This window comes from Hipposideros armiger, unplaced genomic scaffold (assembly GCF_001890085.2).
Source record: "Hipposideros armiger isolate ML-2016 unplaced genomic scaffold, ASM189008v1 scaffold_18, whole genome shotgun sequence".
In the NCBI taxonomy this organism is placed as follows: domain Eukaryota; kingdom Metazoa; phylum Chordata; class Mammalia; order Chiroptera; family Hipposideridae; genus Hipposideros; species Hipposideros armiger.
This window is the reverse complement of record NW_017731368.1, coordinates 1,916,462-1,932,388: the sequence shown is the minus strand read 5'-3', so window position 1 is coordinate 1,932,388 and position 15,927 is coordinate 1,916,462. Positions and strand designations below refer to the sequence as shown.

General features: G+C 56.0%; 1 protein-coding gene across 3 annotated transcripts; it reads right to left on the bottom strand.

The window, feature by feature from the left end:
- Positions 1 to 3,730: 3,730 nt before the first annotated feature.
- NCKIPSD (NCK interacting protein with SH3 domain) lies at positions 3,731 to 14,199 on the bottom strand. 3 transcript variants are annotated; one of them, XM_019632221.1, is made up of 13 exons: positions 13,904 to 14,199; positions 11,312 to 11,421; positions 10,908 to 11,112; positions 10,625 to 10,715; positions 9,882 to 10,372; positions 8,459 to 8,629; positions 8,211 to 8,297; positions 7,985 to 8,123; positions 7,815 to 7,895; positions 7,490 to 7,618; positions 7,303 to 7,395; positions 7,005 to 7,177; positions 3,731 to 4,643 (listed from the first exon to the last, which is right to left on the bottom strand). In XM_019632221.1, the coding sequence occupies exons 1-13, from the start codon at positions 14,072 to 14,074 to the stop codon at positions 4,440 to 4,442; spliced, it is 2,145 nt and encodes a 714-aa protein (XP_019487766.1). In that variant the 5' UTR covers positions 14,075 to 14,199; the 3' UTR covers positions 3,731 to 4,439. The 3 variants fall into 3 exon arrangements, with proteins under 3 accessions (XP_019487766.1, XP_019487782.1, XP_019487774.1); XM_019632229.1 differs by having other exon boundaries at positions 4,463 to 4,643; positions 6,959 to 7,177; positions 13,904 to 14,164; XM_019632237.1 differs by lacking the exon at positions 13,904 to 14,199 and having other exon boundaries at positions 11,285 to 11,408.
- Between the last annotated feature and the right edge of the window lie 1,728 nt (positions 14,200 to 15,927).

Here is a 15,927-nt window from a genome sequence, read left to right as displayed (position 1 = left end):
GTTTACTATTTGGAAGTGCTGAACAAGCTGCGTGAATGTTAGATGACCTGAACTTTTCACCAACAATTCATGTCTCTTGCATCACGACAATATACCAGCTCACAGGGCACTGTCTGTGAGGAAGTTTTTAGCCAGTAAACAAATAACTATTAGAACATCCTACTCTCTGATTTAGCTCCCAATGACTTCTTTCTTTATCCAAAGATAAAGGAAATATTGAAAGGAAGACATTTTGATGACATTCAGGACATCAAGGGTAATGTGATGACAGCTTTGATGGCCATTCCAGAAAAAGAGTTCCAAAATTGCTTTGAAGGGTGGGCTAGGTGCTGGTGTCAGTGCATAGCTTCCCAAGGGGAGTACTTCGAAGGTGACCATAGTGATATTCAGCAACGAGGTCTGTAGCACTTTTTCTAGGATGAGTTCTCGAACTTGTCAGACCTTGTATGTAGCAAAAATGAAGTGAGGCCCCTCCTTCATACTACCCACATAATCAATTCCAGATAGATTTGACATCTGAATATGAAAGAAAAGAGCTTCTTGAAGAGAACACAGAAGCTCTAAATGACTTAAGCAAAGGTTTTTTTAACAGGACACAAGATGCACTAACCATAACAGAAAATACTGAAAAATTGGATTACATTACAATTAAGAACTTCTTTTCATCAAGAGATAACAGTAAGAATGAGAGAAGATATTGTAAGATACACAACCTAAGGACTCACATCCTGAATACATACTACTGGGTTGTCAGAAAAGTCATGACACATTTTTGCAACGAAAAACATGTAAAAAATACATCATGACTTTTCCAACAACCCAATACAAGTCAATAAAAGATAGACAACTCAGCAGATGAATGGGCAAGAGATTTGAACAAGCACTTCACAAAGAGAAGATCCAAATAGATGGTAAACTAATGAAAAGGTGCTCAACCTCTTTAGTTATCAGGGAAATGCAAATTTAAAATCAAATACTATTATACCAGTATGACTAAAATAAAAATGACCAACAATACCAAGTTTTGGGAAAGATACAGAGGAGCTGGAACGCTGACACTGGAGCATATGTTGGTACAATTACTTCGGAAAACTTTGGCAGTGTCTGCCTGTGACCCTGCGATTCCACTCTTGCACACATACCCCCAATATAATGCATATGTACAAAAAAGGACATGTATATGAATGTTACTGGGCTGGCCGAATAGCTTAGTAGGTTAAGAGCATGAGCTTTGAGCAACAGGGTCACCAGTTAAGATTCCAACATGGGCCAGTGAGCTGCACCCGAGCTGAGCTGCCACTGAGCTGCCAACAGGTGGCAGGATGGCTCAGCTGGTGAGAGCATGTGCTCCTAGCAACAAGGTTGCCGATTTGACTCCTGCATGGGATGACTCCTGCACCCACAGCTAAGATTGAACACAGTGCCTTGAGTTGCGTGGCTGTGAGCTACCCATGGTCAGCCGGATGGCGACTGGACATGGAGCTGAGCTAGCTGTGCTCTCCACAACTAAGACTGAAGGACAACAACTTGGCTGTTCCCCTTCCCCAATTCCCCAATAAAATCTTAAAAAAAAAATGTTACAGCACTATGCATAAGACAAAAATCGGAAACTGAAAGCATCAACAGTGGATAAGTAAATGAGGGTATGTCTCTTATAACATTGGGAATGAAAGAACTGCAACCACGTACTATGACACAGAAGAATCTCAAAAACTTAATGGTGAGTGAAAAAGGTAGACATAAGAGTTTATACTGTATGATTTCACTATACAAAGTTCAAAATCAGGCAAAAGTTACCTGTAATTACCACTAGGAACGTGGCTTGGGAGGAGTCAGTGATTAAGAGGGGGTGCACAAGTAGACTTTGGAGATTGGTGGTATTCTATTTCCTGACCTGGGTGATGGTTATATTAGCATTCTCTATCATAATTTATGAAGCTGTACCCTCTGTATACTGTACTTTTCATAGTGTTATTCTTCCATAAAAACAAGAGAAAAAAGATTGTCCCTGACTAGTTGGAGCCTCATTTTGTGTCTTTTGGGAACTGAGCAGGTAGGTGATCTTCATTCAGCCCCTTACCCTGGAGTTGCCATATGTGCATCCACCCTGTGGTCCATGGTGCATGTCCCACAGACTCGGTGCCAACACCCATTTCCAGCCCAGAGGTCAGCCCAAACCCCAGCCCTCATTGCCCCTCAAAAAAAATTTTTTTTCTCAATTCCACCCAAATAAACCCCCTTTGAGTGGCTTAGTTCTCTGCCTTTTCTCTCGCCTAGCCACATCCCACACCCACCGTCATTTCAAGGCGTTCCCTCCGAGTTCTCTGGCTAATCCTTTTTCCTTGTGGTTGTAATTTCGTGTTGTGAGACCATCAAAGTGTTTGCTGAGGGGGTCCTGGAATACTGGGTCCTCTCAGAACGTGATTGCTGCCAGGGGCCGGCATTATTTAACTTCGACAGCTGGGGCGCCTGCATCCTTTACAAACATGTACAAGCAGCCCTTGGGCAATCATGTGGAAACGGCTGCACCTCTGGTCCTCCTCCCATAGGGCCACACTGTTCGTCATAAGTGCCAGCACTGGGACAGATGGCACAGCGGAGCTCTGTTCTTCCCACGAGGTCAGCGTATGCATCATAACAGGGAACAGAGAGGGCACAGAGGCTGTCAAATGTTCCTGCCTCAGCTTCCTGAGGACTCGTGCTTTCCTCTGAATTAGTTTCTCAGGATTGTGGTTTTCTGATGCCAGCACTTCAATGAGAAAGGGGCTGTGACTCAGTGTTTCATTGATTGTAGATGCAAAAGGGAGGCAGAATGCCTCCAGGATGAAGAGTGACTAGGCTGTGCCACACGGAGCTTTATCGGGGCCAAACATTTTGTCAGTCCCTCCTCAGGTCCAGGTGAGCGTGTGGTTAGCCTCCTGAGAGTCAACAGGTAAGGATGTCTCCCCATCAGCCTCCTGGGCTTTGTTTGCTCCCCTGGGTTCCCTGTCACATGTTCCTGCCTCAGTTTCCTAAGGACCAGTATCCTGGGGACCCCATCCTTAGCCCTGGCGTCTCTGCGCTTCACTGCATTAGTCTTGTTGGGAGACTAATAGCCCCGTCTTCAGCATCCCAGTGAGGAAGGAAGTCATAGTATCAGCGATGCTGGATGTGGGGAATCATGTGATAAAAAATAAAGGGAACCGATGAAAACCACTGACGCATCTGCCAGTAGGTTCTGGGCTCTCCTCCCCCACTTATGGCGAGAGCTTTTAACCCGGGAGCCCCCAAGGAAAATGAAGTTTTTGCCAAACGGCCTCTAATTTCCTCTCAACCAATAGTGCAAATCTAACCAACCCCACACTTGTTTCCTTTTTTTGCCATATGTAATTATCAAATCTCTGCTGAAGCAAAATGAGGGGATCTTGCTGGGCCCCCTGACAAGTGAGGAAGAGTAGAGCTGGCACTCAGAGGCCAGGGCTGGGGTAGGGTTTCATGGGGGGTGCGGGGCAGGGCATTCAAGGCTAAGAAAGATTTTAAGTGAACTGTGGAAGGGCAGTCACTTGCAAATGGACAACAGGGCACTCGTTGGCTGTGGCCCATAAGACAGAACTCAGGGAAGCGGCTGAAACAGGACTCAAGGGACCTTGAAGGAGGCCTGTCGGGGTTGCAGAAACCAGGGCAAGCTAGTGATGACGTCCTGGGGCCCCAGCGCCCTTGCCACCCTCTCCCATCACCGCCCAGGACCACATAGGGAGGCCTTTCCAGAGGCCTGTGATTTATTTCCAAAGGGGAGCTGCAGCACGTAGGAAAATACACATGGCTTTTCAGTCTACATTTTTACAGAGAAAATAGATTTCTGTCGTTGGCTTTCTCAGCGCCATCACCCCATTCTGTGAGGCTCAAGGATCGCTGGCCTGTCTGCAAGATTCTGCTTTCAAAGCAGCAGCTTGGCCAAGACCCCTGGGGGTGGGATGAGGGGGCAGCGACCGCCACAGGGCAGGGGAAGCACATGAGCAGCGCTTACTGCAAAGCTAAGGCAAAGAACAGAGCTGGCGGGGGAGGGGTCTCCCCTCACCCCAAGGACATGGCTTGGTGAGGCCCAGGACACAGACCAGGCAGGGTGGGGATGGGGGCTCTGGCCCCCATCTGGAGCAGCAGCAGGACTCTGAGTGTGCGTGTATACGTCGAGGGCGGGGGGACATGCTGAAGAGGCAGCTACCGGGAGGTGGAGGGGCTTCAGCTCACACATTCCTTCTGCCCCTGTATCGCTCCCAGAGCATGGTCCCCAATATTGTACTTGGCCCCTCGCATTAGCCCTACTTCAGGTAGGGGGTCCTGCTCAAGTCCCTTCTGCCACCCTTCCCCCCCCATACAGTCAGTGCAAAACATTCTTAGGGCCAAGCCCCAAGTCCCCTGCACTCTGCCCAGGGCTGCAGGGAAGGGAAGAAAGGAAGGTGCTAGCTGGGGGCCTCGCCCAGCTCCGGGAACTCCTTGCACATCTCTCGGACAATCATGCGGTCCATCTGGCACTGGGGCGAGGCGTCCTCCTCGGTCAGGATGCGCCGCAGCGTGGCCTGCAGGTCAGGGAGCCGGTGGCGGTGCTGCAGGTAGGGCGTGGAGCGGACCACAGCGTGCATCAGTGAGAGGTACTCCATGCGCAGCTGTGGAAAGAGCAGGCGAGCTCAGGGACAGGCCACCACTGCCTCATGGCAGCCACATGCACCAGTTCACACCCCAGTGAACATCTGGGTCGCATCCCCCGCACCCAGAATGTACTTGGCACAGAACTGGACCTTTGATAGTTGTCGGATAAGTAAGTGAATGAATGAATCACCCCAGACGTAGTCAGTCCCAGGGGAAGATCTGGCTCAGAGAGGTGGCGAGGAGAAGCAGTGAGCGCTGGGTTCCTTTAATGCTGGGCCCTCATGTGCCAGTGTCTGTAGTGACAGGCCCTCTGCCTCTCACCCTCATTCGCACCCACAGCTTCAAATGTGACCCGCACTCATACCCCTGGCCTAGGCCTCTCCTGTGAGCTCCAGGTGAGAATACGCAGCTGCCCACTTGTCACCTCCTACAAATCTCCGACTCCAAGCCCCTATGTCTACCATCACACTCATGACCTTCCCCATCTTCCCAAAGCTGAAGGCTTTCTCATGTTCTTTATCTTATAAAGAGCACTGCTGTCCATTCAAACGCACAGGCCAAACCTGCAGGTGTCCTTTTAGATTAGTCTCTCCCCACACCCCAAACTCAACCCATCAGTGAAACCTGCCCTTCTACATAAGCCCTGAATCCATCTCCAATCCCCACCCCCAACTTACCCTCCCAGGACCTCAGGTTAAAGTGCTCCAACAGCTCCTCCACTCGGAAACTCAAGCTGCTCTTTGCCCTCACTGAGACCCCCAATTCCTGACCGGGCCCCGGCATTTTCACTCAGTCTGTCCCGCTCCCCAGCCCTTTCTCTCTTTACCTTTGATTAGAGGAGCCAATACCAAAACCAGTGTTAGGCCGCATCACCCTGCTGACTCCCCACCCTGGTCATACCTAAGCGCCTGCAAATCAAACCCTGGCGTCCAAATAGCAGACAACTGCAGAGACGTGTGCAGGCCTCAACCTCGTTCCTTATCACAAACCTCCACCGGCTGGCCCGACAGGCACTGCCTGGGACTCCCGCCACGCCCAGCTGTGTTCGCTGTCCCGTAAAGCACCATTGCCCACCTTCTCTGTTTTCCAAACCTAGACTGCCTGGTCAGCTGGCCTCGTGCTTCATGGCGAAAACAAGCACTCTTTCAGAAAGCCCTGTCTTCTCTCAGCACCCACATCTTCCCTGTCCCCACGGGAATTAACTGCCCTGGCTCTTGTCAGGCGCTATCCCCTGACGATATGGGCCTGGGCCCTTCCCCGTGGCCTCGTCTACTTGCTTTCTGCAGCGGCCCCCTCTCCCCAACACATGGGCCCCTTCTCTATGCTTCCCGGATCGTCCCCTCTGGCTTAGAGACATGCACCAGCATCTCCCACCTTTAAAACACTCTCCCTAGCCCCATGTCGCCATCCAGCAAGCCCTTTTTTCTGCTCCCCTTCACAGAAACTCACAAGAGTTGTCCCCATTTACTGCTTCCAAACCCGGTCCAGTTTTATTCCCTTCCAACTTCAAATTCTCTCTTAAACTTTCCACTCAGACTCTCTTCCTTCCATTCCACAGACGTGACCTGTCAGTCACCACTGACCTCTGCCCGGCACAGCCAATGGCCAATGTTCAGCCCTCATCTTACTCAGGGTCCCCACTGTGGAGACGGCTCATCTCCCTCCTCCTCTAAACGCATGGCTTTGGGCTCCTGTTCGCTTGGTTTTCCTGCTGGAGTTCTCCCTACTTGCTGTAGTGGGCCCTGGGCTGAGGCCTTAGCTTTTTTCTGACCCGTCCATTCCTGTTCCCTAGGTGATTGCACTGTCACAGGCTTCGCACCCCTTCTATGCACAGACATCCCCAAAGCGTCACTCTCCAGTCCTGACTCCCACCCTGCGGCCTCCCTGCCGTCCTCTGCACCTGGATGTCTGTCTAGCAGGTGTCTTCTCAATCTTGACACATCAAAAGAGAGCTCTCTTTCCCCCCAGAAGCTCCTCCCCGCCTCAGAAATCAGCATTTCATCCACCTGGTTGCTCAGACAACTGTGGCAGCGCGCTCTGCCAGGCCAACTTCCCCCACCCCCAACCCGGAGCCACTCTCCCACCACGTCTGCACCCCTGACAGCTGCGGCTGCTTCCTCACTGGCCTCCGCTTCTGCTGTGCTCTCGCAGTCAACATTCCATCTGGGATGTGCGTCAGGCCACTTCCCCTCCTCATGCTGCAGCCGCCACACTCCACTTGCTCTCCCCTCGCCTCCCACCGCTCCCTCCAGACAGCCAACCCCCACACTGCCTCATGGCGGCTCCTCTGGGCCCTGGCACACCGTCACAGCTCCTGCACGGCCTCCCACACCTGGCTCCAGCAGCGTCCCGTCCCCACCGCAGCCACCTCCAGGCACCTTGTCTCCGGGTGACAGGTCTGCGATGTGCCTCACGGTGATGTCTATGAGCACCATCATGTCCGTGTGGTAAAAGATGGCGGCTGTGGTGGGGCTGGCGAACAGGTCCTGCAGCAGCTTGAGGATGGAGTGCGGTGGCTGCGGCTCGTGCTTGAAGATGCGCACAGGGTCATCTAGGAGGCGGGAGAAGAGGCGTCAGGGCATTCCTCAGAGCAGCCCCCGAGTTCCCCCAGGGAGTAGAGGGGCTCATGGAGTCACGGGACATGGAAGGGGCACCCTCAGATTCTGGGGCCCTCACCCCCTCTGTTCAGGAGCAAGAGCAGCTTCTCGGAGAAGAACTTGACATTGGTGTACTTGGTCAGGGCGGCCATGACGACGTTCTGGTCAGGGGCTGAGGAAGGACATGGGTGGAGGCAAGAGCACAGGTGCTAAGCATGGAGAGCCCCTAGCGCGCCAGCCACCTCCCAGCCGGGCCCCACCCCCACCTGGCAGGTGCAAGTTGAGAGCCAGAAGCAGGTTCATGCACAGATCCGGCAGCTGCTCTGTGTTGTCCAAGGGCAGCCCGTCCTCCACAATGCTCAGCAGGAATTGGGCGAAGGGTGTGCCCAGGTGCTCTGGGAGAGGGGCACACGGAAGTTTGCAGCCCCGCTCCCCTCCCCCATACCACCCAGCCTCCCTGGGTTTCTGTGAGCCCTGGAGACACCCTGTCAGGCTATGGTCAGTGAGTCCCCAGGCCCTCAGGCCGTGAGTCCCAGCTCCAGCTGGCGGTGGGCTCCTCACAGTAAGCTGGTCAGCAACTGGCCTTCTTACCATAGTGTGCGTAGGGCACTGCCTCCCCCATGGAGAAGACCATGGTCAGGACGAGGGCTGAATAACAGAGCTTCTGGTGGTCTGGGGGGAAAAGGGGAGCAGGGCAAGCAGTCAGAGCCCCTCAGGATGGTGGGCACTCCCCCAGAGGGCAGGAAGCTCCCCTTCCTCACCCTGCGTGTCTGTCTGCATGTCCCGTGCAAGCTCCACAGGCAGCACAGATGACACGAGTGTGGAGATGATGGCTGCATCCAGGCTGCACATGGCACCGAAGCACTTGAGAAGCAGCACCCGCAGTGACACCCGGTGCTCCTGGCAGAGGACCCTGTGTGCTCAGTGCCCAGAACTCCCTCCTCGACCCAGGTCCCTCCATGCCCCCTCCCCCTGTCTTGCACACACCATTTGGTAGTAGGCCACCAAGGCCAAAACAGACTCAAACTCGTTTCTCTTGCACATTTTCTTGCAAACTTCAGGGTCTGCGTCAGTCTGTGGGGAGGAGGAAGTATGAAAGTCACTCAATGTGAGCCATGCGGCCACACTTGAGCAAGTTGAATACATGGAGGAGAGACTCCTGAACACTGAAGAATGGTGTAGGGTGGGGTTGCTGCTCTGGACACTGGGGACAACTGTGGGCGCCCACCCCGTACCAGAATGTGCAGTAGCTCCTCCAGGTAGCAGCGGATGACACCTTCGTCCTCGTACAGGGCCCAGCTGCGCTGCTGGGCATCGTCCTTCCGCTGAGCCAGGTCTGTGAAGATCACCTCCAGGCGCTGCTGGTCATGGCAGACCTGCCCTGAGGGCAGGGCAGCGCTCAGGTCCTGGGGGAAGGGCAAGGGATGGCTCAGCACACTCCCTGCCCGTTACCATCTCCAGGAAGCCCCCAAGGCCTGGAGCTCAACCCACACCCTGAGGTTGTGGGCATGAGCTCTAGGCCAGCATCGGGCAATAGGCCCTGGTCTCATCTACCAGAGCTGCGCCTAGTCAGTGTCCTCCTAGGACCAGAGAGGGGACCACACTTGGGTTCTCTTACCTCCTCTCCACTGCTTCCCCTTAAGCTCGCACAAAAGACCTGTTCCCACGATCCATCCCTCAATGTCATGGCTTCCAAGGGCACCAGCCCGGTTCTACATCCCTCTCCAAGTAACTGCACTGCCCCCCCAGTCCTGATAACCTCCTGGGACAGGTTTCTGCATGAAGCGCATGGGAGAGGTGTTTTCCAGCAACTTGCCTCTCATCCCAGACCTAGATAAACCTCCATGAGGAGTGTGGTGGACTGTCGTTGCCTGAATGAGACTCTTGACACTCCACCCTCCAATTCCACACAAAGTAGCACCAGGCCTGTCATCTGCCCACCTCTCCTTGAACTTTGCCAGCCACGCAGTGCCCACATTGCCTAGCACAGGCGAGCCCATTGACCCACTACAGCGCCCCCCCCCCGCCCCCTTTGCACCAAACCTGAGCTGCAGGAGCCACTGAGGTCCTCTGGCTTCTCTGGCCACCACTGTGTAGCCTGGGCTGGCTGCCCTCTAATCCTGCTCCCTGACCAGTGCCCACCCTAGAATGCCCACACCTCACTCATGTTTGAGTCAGCACTTAGGCCTTCGTAGCTCTCGAAGCACACATTTCTCTCCACTGTCAAGGTCAGCAAGGCACTGCCCTCACTCATGCCCTATGTCCATTCCTTCCCTGCAGCCAGAGAGAACTCTTGGCCATCCACATCTGGTCTCACCTGTCACCTGCCCAGGGCTCACCTCCTCCCACACCAACTGCTCCCTCACTCCCTCTGTTCCAGCCATGCTGGCCTTGTTCCACTTCCTCCTGTGAGCTAAGCTCAGTCCTGCCTCATGGTTTTTGTCCAGCCTGAGCCCCTGCCTGGAATGACCTTCCTCCCTCTCCTTCAGAGATCAGCTCAAATGTTTCCCGGCACCCAGCACAGTGGAGGCCCAGAGCCAGAGGTCAACTGACACTTGTCGAGGAAAGGCTGGACACCAGTGTGAGGGCGGGAATGGGGCAGGGGTGGCAGGGCGGCCCGAGGACGGGGAGGCTCCTGGCCTTGCTGCCCACCCTCACCTTGCCTTCTACCAGCGAGAGGAGGACCTGCTCCATGACAGGTGAGCTGGCTGGCACGGAGGCCTGGATGTGGCCCACCACAACGCCAATGGCCACGCGGCATAGCTCGTGGCTCAGGCCGGTGTTTCTCCGCACAAGCTCCATCAGCTCTGCCCCGATGGTCTTGGGCACAGCCGTCTCAGCCACCGCCTTCTCCTCTGTGGTCCCCAGGCTCAGCGCACCCAGGGCCTCCAGCTCATCAGGGGCTGAGGTTGTATCAACTGCTACCTCCTCTGTAGGGGGTTCAGGGGCTTGCACCTTGGAGGGAGGGGGCTGAGCCTGGGACACAGTGGTATGGGTGCCTCGTCGGGGCACAGGTGGGGGTGTGGGTGAGCAGCTGGGGCCTGGCTCAGATGAGCTGGAGCCAGTATAGAGTGTGTCAAGGGAGGTGCTGCTGACTGAGCCGCCGCTGGACACAGAACTGCCCCCAGAGAGCGTGGTGTTGCGGCCGCCTGTGGGCAGAGAGTGAATGCTGTGCTAGGGTAGCCCCCTGGGGGCCTCTAACCCTCCAAGCCCAGAGCTCCTGTTCTCTAGTACAGGGCTCAGTTCCTCTGCCAGACCCTCCCCACCAGGCCCAGAGACCCCAGTTGCCCCGACAAGTGCCTTGTCTTCCCCCCAAGCCTGGAATCTCCAACTCCCTGACACAGCAGAACGACCATTCCAAGCACAGGGGCCCTCCCATCCTCCCAACCCTGCCTTCTCACCGCTCCCCGAGGCCACCAGGGCCTCACGGTCTCGGCGTTTCACAGGTGGGGGTGGTGTGGCAGGTGCTGCTCGGCGAGGCTGTGGTGGGATCTGGGAGGACACAAGTAGGATCTGAGAGGACAGGCTGCCATCTGGGATGCCAGTGGTTAGGGCCCTGAGCTCCCGGAATAGGCAGGGCTATGGCTCTGGGTTGTATCGCTGACCCGAGTGGACCCTTTGAGCCTCTGGACAAAGCCTTAGGCCCCACCCACCGCCCTCCCCCAGGATGTTCTCACCACATACCTGGTAGAGGCCTCCGTCTGCCCCAAGATACTCAGAACTGGGCAGGCTATGCTGCCGCTCGAACCCAGTTCGACACACCCCATTGGGTTGCCTAGCAGCAGAAGCATCGAGGTGGTGGTCACTGGTGGATAGGGTCATAGCTGCAGGGCTTGAGGTGGAGGGGCCCCTGCGGGACAAAGTCTCTTTCCGGTGGTAGATCAGCTTCCTGATGGAGGGCCAGGGAGATTATTGGGCGTATTACCTCACAACCCCAAAGTCCTCACATTTTCCCTGTGGGGTGATGGGTCTCCCACAGCCCAGGCCGCTCCCACCTCCCTCATGCTCCACCCTACTCTGCAGTATCACCAAACCTGCCCTCCGTGCATCCGGGTACCCACCGAAGGACCCCACCCCACCATGCTCACTGGAGGACTCCGCGCTGCTCCAGGCTGTACTTGCCCCCATCCCGCATGGCTGCATTGTGCACAGCCTCAATGGCCCGGTCAATGGCTTGGAGGACATCCTGCTCCAGGCCCTGGGGGGAGGGGAGAAGGGTAGACAGTTAGACCTAGGGGCCAAGTGAGGGTACTGAGCCCAGGCTTAGCCCAGGATGGAGCCCGGGGCAGACAGCGGACCACGACTGCTGAAGCCTGGAATGCTAGATGTGAACACAGAAAGCTGGACTAGAATACGAAACGGGGTTCTCAAACTGCGTCACTCGGGGAGCTGGGGCCTGGCATATTGGTGCCTGCTCAGGATTTTACCCCATAGTGAAAGTCTCTGAAAACCAGGGACCTAGAGCGAAAACAGAGCTAGATCCCCAGCTTGAGGCCAGGGGTACACACCTAGTCTATTCCCAAGCTTGACTCAGCTCGGGCTCAGCTGCAAAGCAGGCAGCCTCTACTGTCTGGAACCTTTAACAAATCACCCTGCATCTTGCTGATCCTTTACAAAACCAAGGTCACACTCCACAGCAGCCCTGTCCTCATAGAGTCTTCTGCAGGCCCTCGTAGCTGAGGACAAACCAAAGAGATCTCTCCCCACCTCTGCTGCCAGCACTCATTCCCCCTCAAGCTGTTCCAGGAATCTTCCAGACCTGCCCCAGGAAGCAGCAGTTCTTTGTGGCAAAGGATGGACACAAGAAGGGGGCCTGGCCCCTGCCTCAGATTCTGTGTTGCCATCCCCAGCAACTCAGCCTGCTTGGGGTGGGGTGGAGAGTAGCAGGGTGGCAGCTATGGGACAAGCCACCCTCGCCCCTCCCCTGTGGCTGGCACACATGGTCCATCAGGCTACACAGGAGCCTCAGAACTGAGGTGATGTCATTCCAGAGCAGGTTTGAGAAGCTTCCCTGATGGGGATAGACAGAAGGACGCAGAGGTTAGCAAATCCCTGCAGGGAGCATGGGGTGTACCAGAGTGCAGGGAGACAGGAGACAGAAAGACATACATACACACAGAAAGTAAGACAGACAGACATAGAGAGTGGGGGGCGGGGAGAGACATGCGGAGGGAGACAACGCAGAAAGAAATTGAGAGCCGGAGACAGATACAGGGAGAGAGTCAGAGAAAGAAAGACACACACAGGTGGAGAGTCAGAATGACACAGAGATACAGAGTTAGGGAGACCAAGGCAGGAAGATATGTAGAAAGAAACCAAGACAGAGAAGACGGCAGCTTCTCTGCCCTTCCCAAACACCCAGCCCTAGAGGCCCTGGCTTGGGGAGGGGCCTTACAGGCCCCTGTGGAAGAGGCAGGGACTTTCCTCAGAGGCCTCCAACAAACCCTCCAGCCCAAGAGGTTGGGTCTGATGTGCTCACTCTAGCCCAGCAGTCCTCACTGTCACTCCAGGCACTCCTAGATGGGAGCAGGCCGAGGGTCCAGGGCCCAGGCCCATGTCCTCTGGTAAGACCAGATGACATCTCCAAATTTATCTTGTTATTTCTGTCCTGAACTGGGCTGGGACAGGATGTTTCCTAAAGGCTAGGGACGAGGATGGGGCGGAGGTGTCTGGCACAGGCCAGCCGTGGCGACTCCAGGCCTTCCTTCCCGCTATGGTCAGAACAGACTTGCTGGAGACACTGCACCCAGCCCCCACAGCAGGACTATACTGGGGAAACAGGAATTGGGGCTGCAGCCTCCATTGGAAGGAAATGAGGCCATAGTCAGACCATGGGGAGCTGTCGCTGCCTCACAATGGGAGCAGCCCCCACTCCAGGGATAAGGAGGGATGGAGTTCACTCACTTTCTCAGAAAGGAAGTCTGAAAAGTCAGGACCTGAGGCTTGGAGCGGGGTGGGGGAGAAGTGCCAGGAAGTGTCAGCAGGGGATGGCATCCTTGGTTCAAAGTGGGTGGGTGGGTGGTCTTAGGAAGAGCTTGGAGGGTGGCTGAATACAGGATAGTGAAAGGTACTGAGGTCTCAGGGCTTTGGGGGGTGTCATATAGGGGATGGGGGTGCCTATGGCTCCAGGGTCCAAGTCAAAGGGTGAGGACATGGAGGATGGCTGGGGAAACAGGTGGTGTCCAGGGTGGCCAGGGTCTCAGTGGGGGAGGCAATGGCTCTAGCTGAGGGTGTGAGGATGGGAATCAAGAGATGTGGAATCCTGGGGACCCTGGGGATCCAGGGAAGGGGCCGATTAAGGGTCTGGAGTCTCAGGGATCTGGGGAACTGGTCAGAATTCGGTGGGGCTGGAATCTCAGGGCTGACTCGAATTCTATTCAGATGGGGGTTCAGATATTCGGTCCCAATGGGTCTGGGATCTCAAGGAGTCTCAGTCCCAGAAATAGGTTTTTGGAAGGTCTGGAGTCCTTAGAGTTGGCTGTCAAGGGCCTGGTCTTATGTGGGGGTGCAAGCTCTTAAGGTCCTAGTCCTCGTGGGTCTGGGGTCTCAGGGTCAGGTTCTCAAACTCCCTATCTGCTGAGGTCCCGGTGGGCTTGGGGTTCTGGGGTCAGCCCTGCGAGCCTATGATGGGGCCAGGCTTAAGGGTCCACGGAGGCCCCGGGGGGGGGGAGCACACTCACCTGCAGGCGGCGCAGGTAAGCGGGTGGCACGTAGCCCGTCTCGCCACTGCGCGCCCGCGCCGCCAGCCACCAGTGCGTGCTGCTGCGCTCCAGCACCAGGAAGGTCTCGCCTGCCGCGAACGCCAGCGCGTTGGGCTCCGCCGAGCGGAACGCGTACAGCGCGCGGTACATGGGGCCGAGCAGGGCCGCGATGGGGCAGGGTAGCCGGCCGGGACTGCGGAACCAGGTCGCCAGGCCGCGAGCGCCGCGCCCGCCCCGCCCCGTCCCGTCCCGTGACACACGACGCGTGCGCGCGCGCGCCCGCCCTCTGTAGCCCCGCCCCCGAATGTGTCGGCCCACGCACGCAAGCGCGGCGCCCCCTGGCGGCCTCAGGCGGCTAGAGTCTGCCTCCCCTTCGGCCCGCGGCCTCTCCAACTCCAGGTCTCTGGCCCTTCGTCCCGGCGCCCTCCCCGGGGCCCCAGCCTCAGCTTCTCCCGCCCAGCCCTCTTTCTCCCCCGCCCAAGCCTGAGTGCTGCGGCCCGTCCTACCTCCCGAAGGAGCGCTCTGCCGGCAGCCCAACGGCAGAGCCTGTGTCCTGTGCGTCCCTGCCACCCCGGGGGAGTGGGTCCTGACCTACTAACAGTAATGAGGGCTACCCCGTGAGGGTAGCCCATTGTTGGGTCTCACTATTCCGACACCTGGAAGCGCCCGCAGGGGCCGGGTCTCCTCGGTGTTTTTTGTTTCATGATCCCTCTTCAAGTGCCAGCTCCAGCCGCGGGCAGTAGGGAGCAAAAGCGAGAAGGGGACAGTGAAAACAGAAACCACGTGGGGCCATTCCCCTGTTCAGAGTCCTCCCATCCTTGCTCCTCACCCAGCCTCCTCTCTAATGCCGCTGGCTGCTTCTCTCTTCCTAACGTGTCTTTGCATGGTATGCATCCTCTGCCTGGTACACAACATTCCCTTCCTCACAGCATACAAACGCTCCCACTCCTATCAATCGCTTTCACGTTTCTCTGTGCTATTCTCTTTATAGGACTTAAAACTCCCAATTATCTTATTTCCGATGCTCCCTTCTGAGAGCAGTTAAGAGGGCTGGGGGAAGGTTGGGAGGAGGGTGCCATGTGGCCTTAAGAGCTTGTTTGACCCACCCACTTTCCAGTCAGTAGTCCTGACCTGGACAGGTCTTCTAAGTCCTATGAAGGAAGGCAGGGAACCCAGCGGAGGCCCTAAGGGTCTTAGGGAGAGACTGGGGATTCCCCCATTCCTGGCCCAGCCTACATTCCCCACTGGACGCCTGCGCCCAGGGAGCAGGGGATATAGGCACTACCGGGCTAGTGTATGCAGTTGGCCTGTTTGGGGATATAGTGGACATGGGCATTGTGGGCCTTGGAGAGAAAGCGCTGGGGGGTTCAGGACAGGGGAGGGACTGCTACACCTGGATATCCAGAACCTGCCTTCCTGGCACCAGGTCTGTGCCCCTTCTCCCTGGTGTCTGGTTCTACAGTTCAAGACCTCCTGCCACATTTCCTCTTCCAGAAACCCTCCTAACAGCAGTAGCCACCTTCTTAGGGGCTGCCCTGGCTGGAGCTACGTAAAGGATGAGACTGGCACAGTTGCAGTGGGGCCCAGGGCTGGGTAGTAGTAGTAGTGACAGGTGGTGTGGCCCAGAGAACCAACCTGCACAGAACACTGCCTCTTTGAGCCATCGCTCAGGACCCTTTACCACAGAGCCCATGGCTGCCAACAGACAAGCCTAGTGGCTACTTGGGGCCCAAGTACTGTATTGGTTCCAGGACGTCTGACATCACAATGTCCAGCCAATTAGCTGCTGCCGGTGGTGCGGCTGTTACACCTAAGGTTTGGCACACCTGCTGCCCAACTTTGGCTTAAGCTCCATGAGGGCAGGGAAAGAAAGACCTGTGTCAAAAGTCAAGTGTAGCTCTTTGCATAGTGGGTACTGAGACACTAGGCCAGCACAGACCCCACAGGAACCTGGCTAAGGTTATGTGTATGGGGTTCCTTTTTTGTTGACCTCAGGGTGTTAG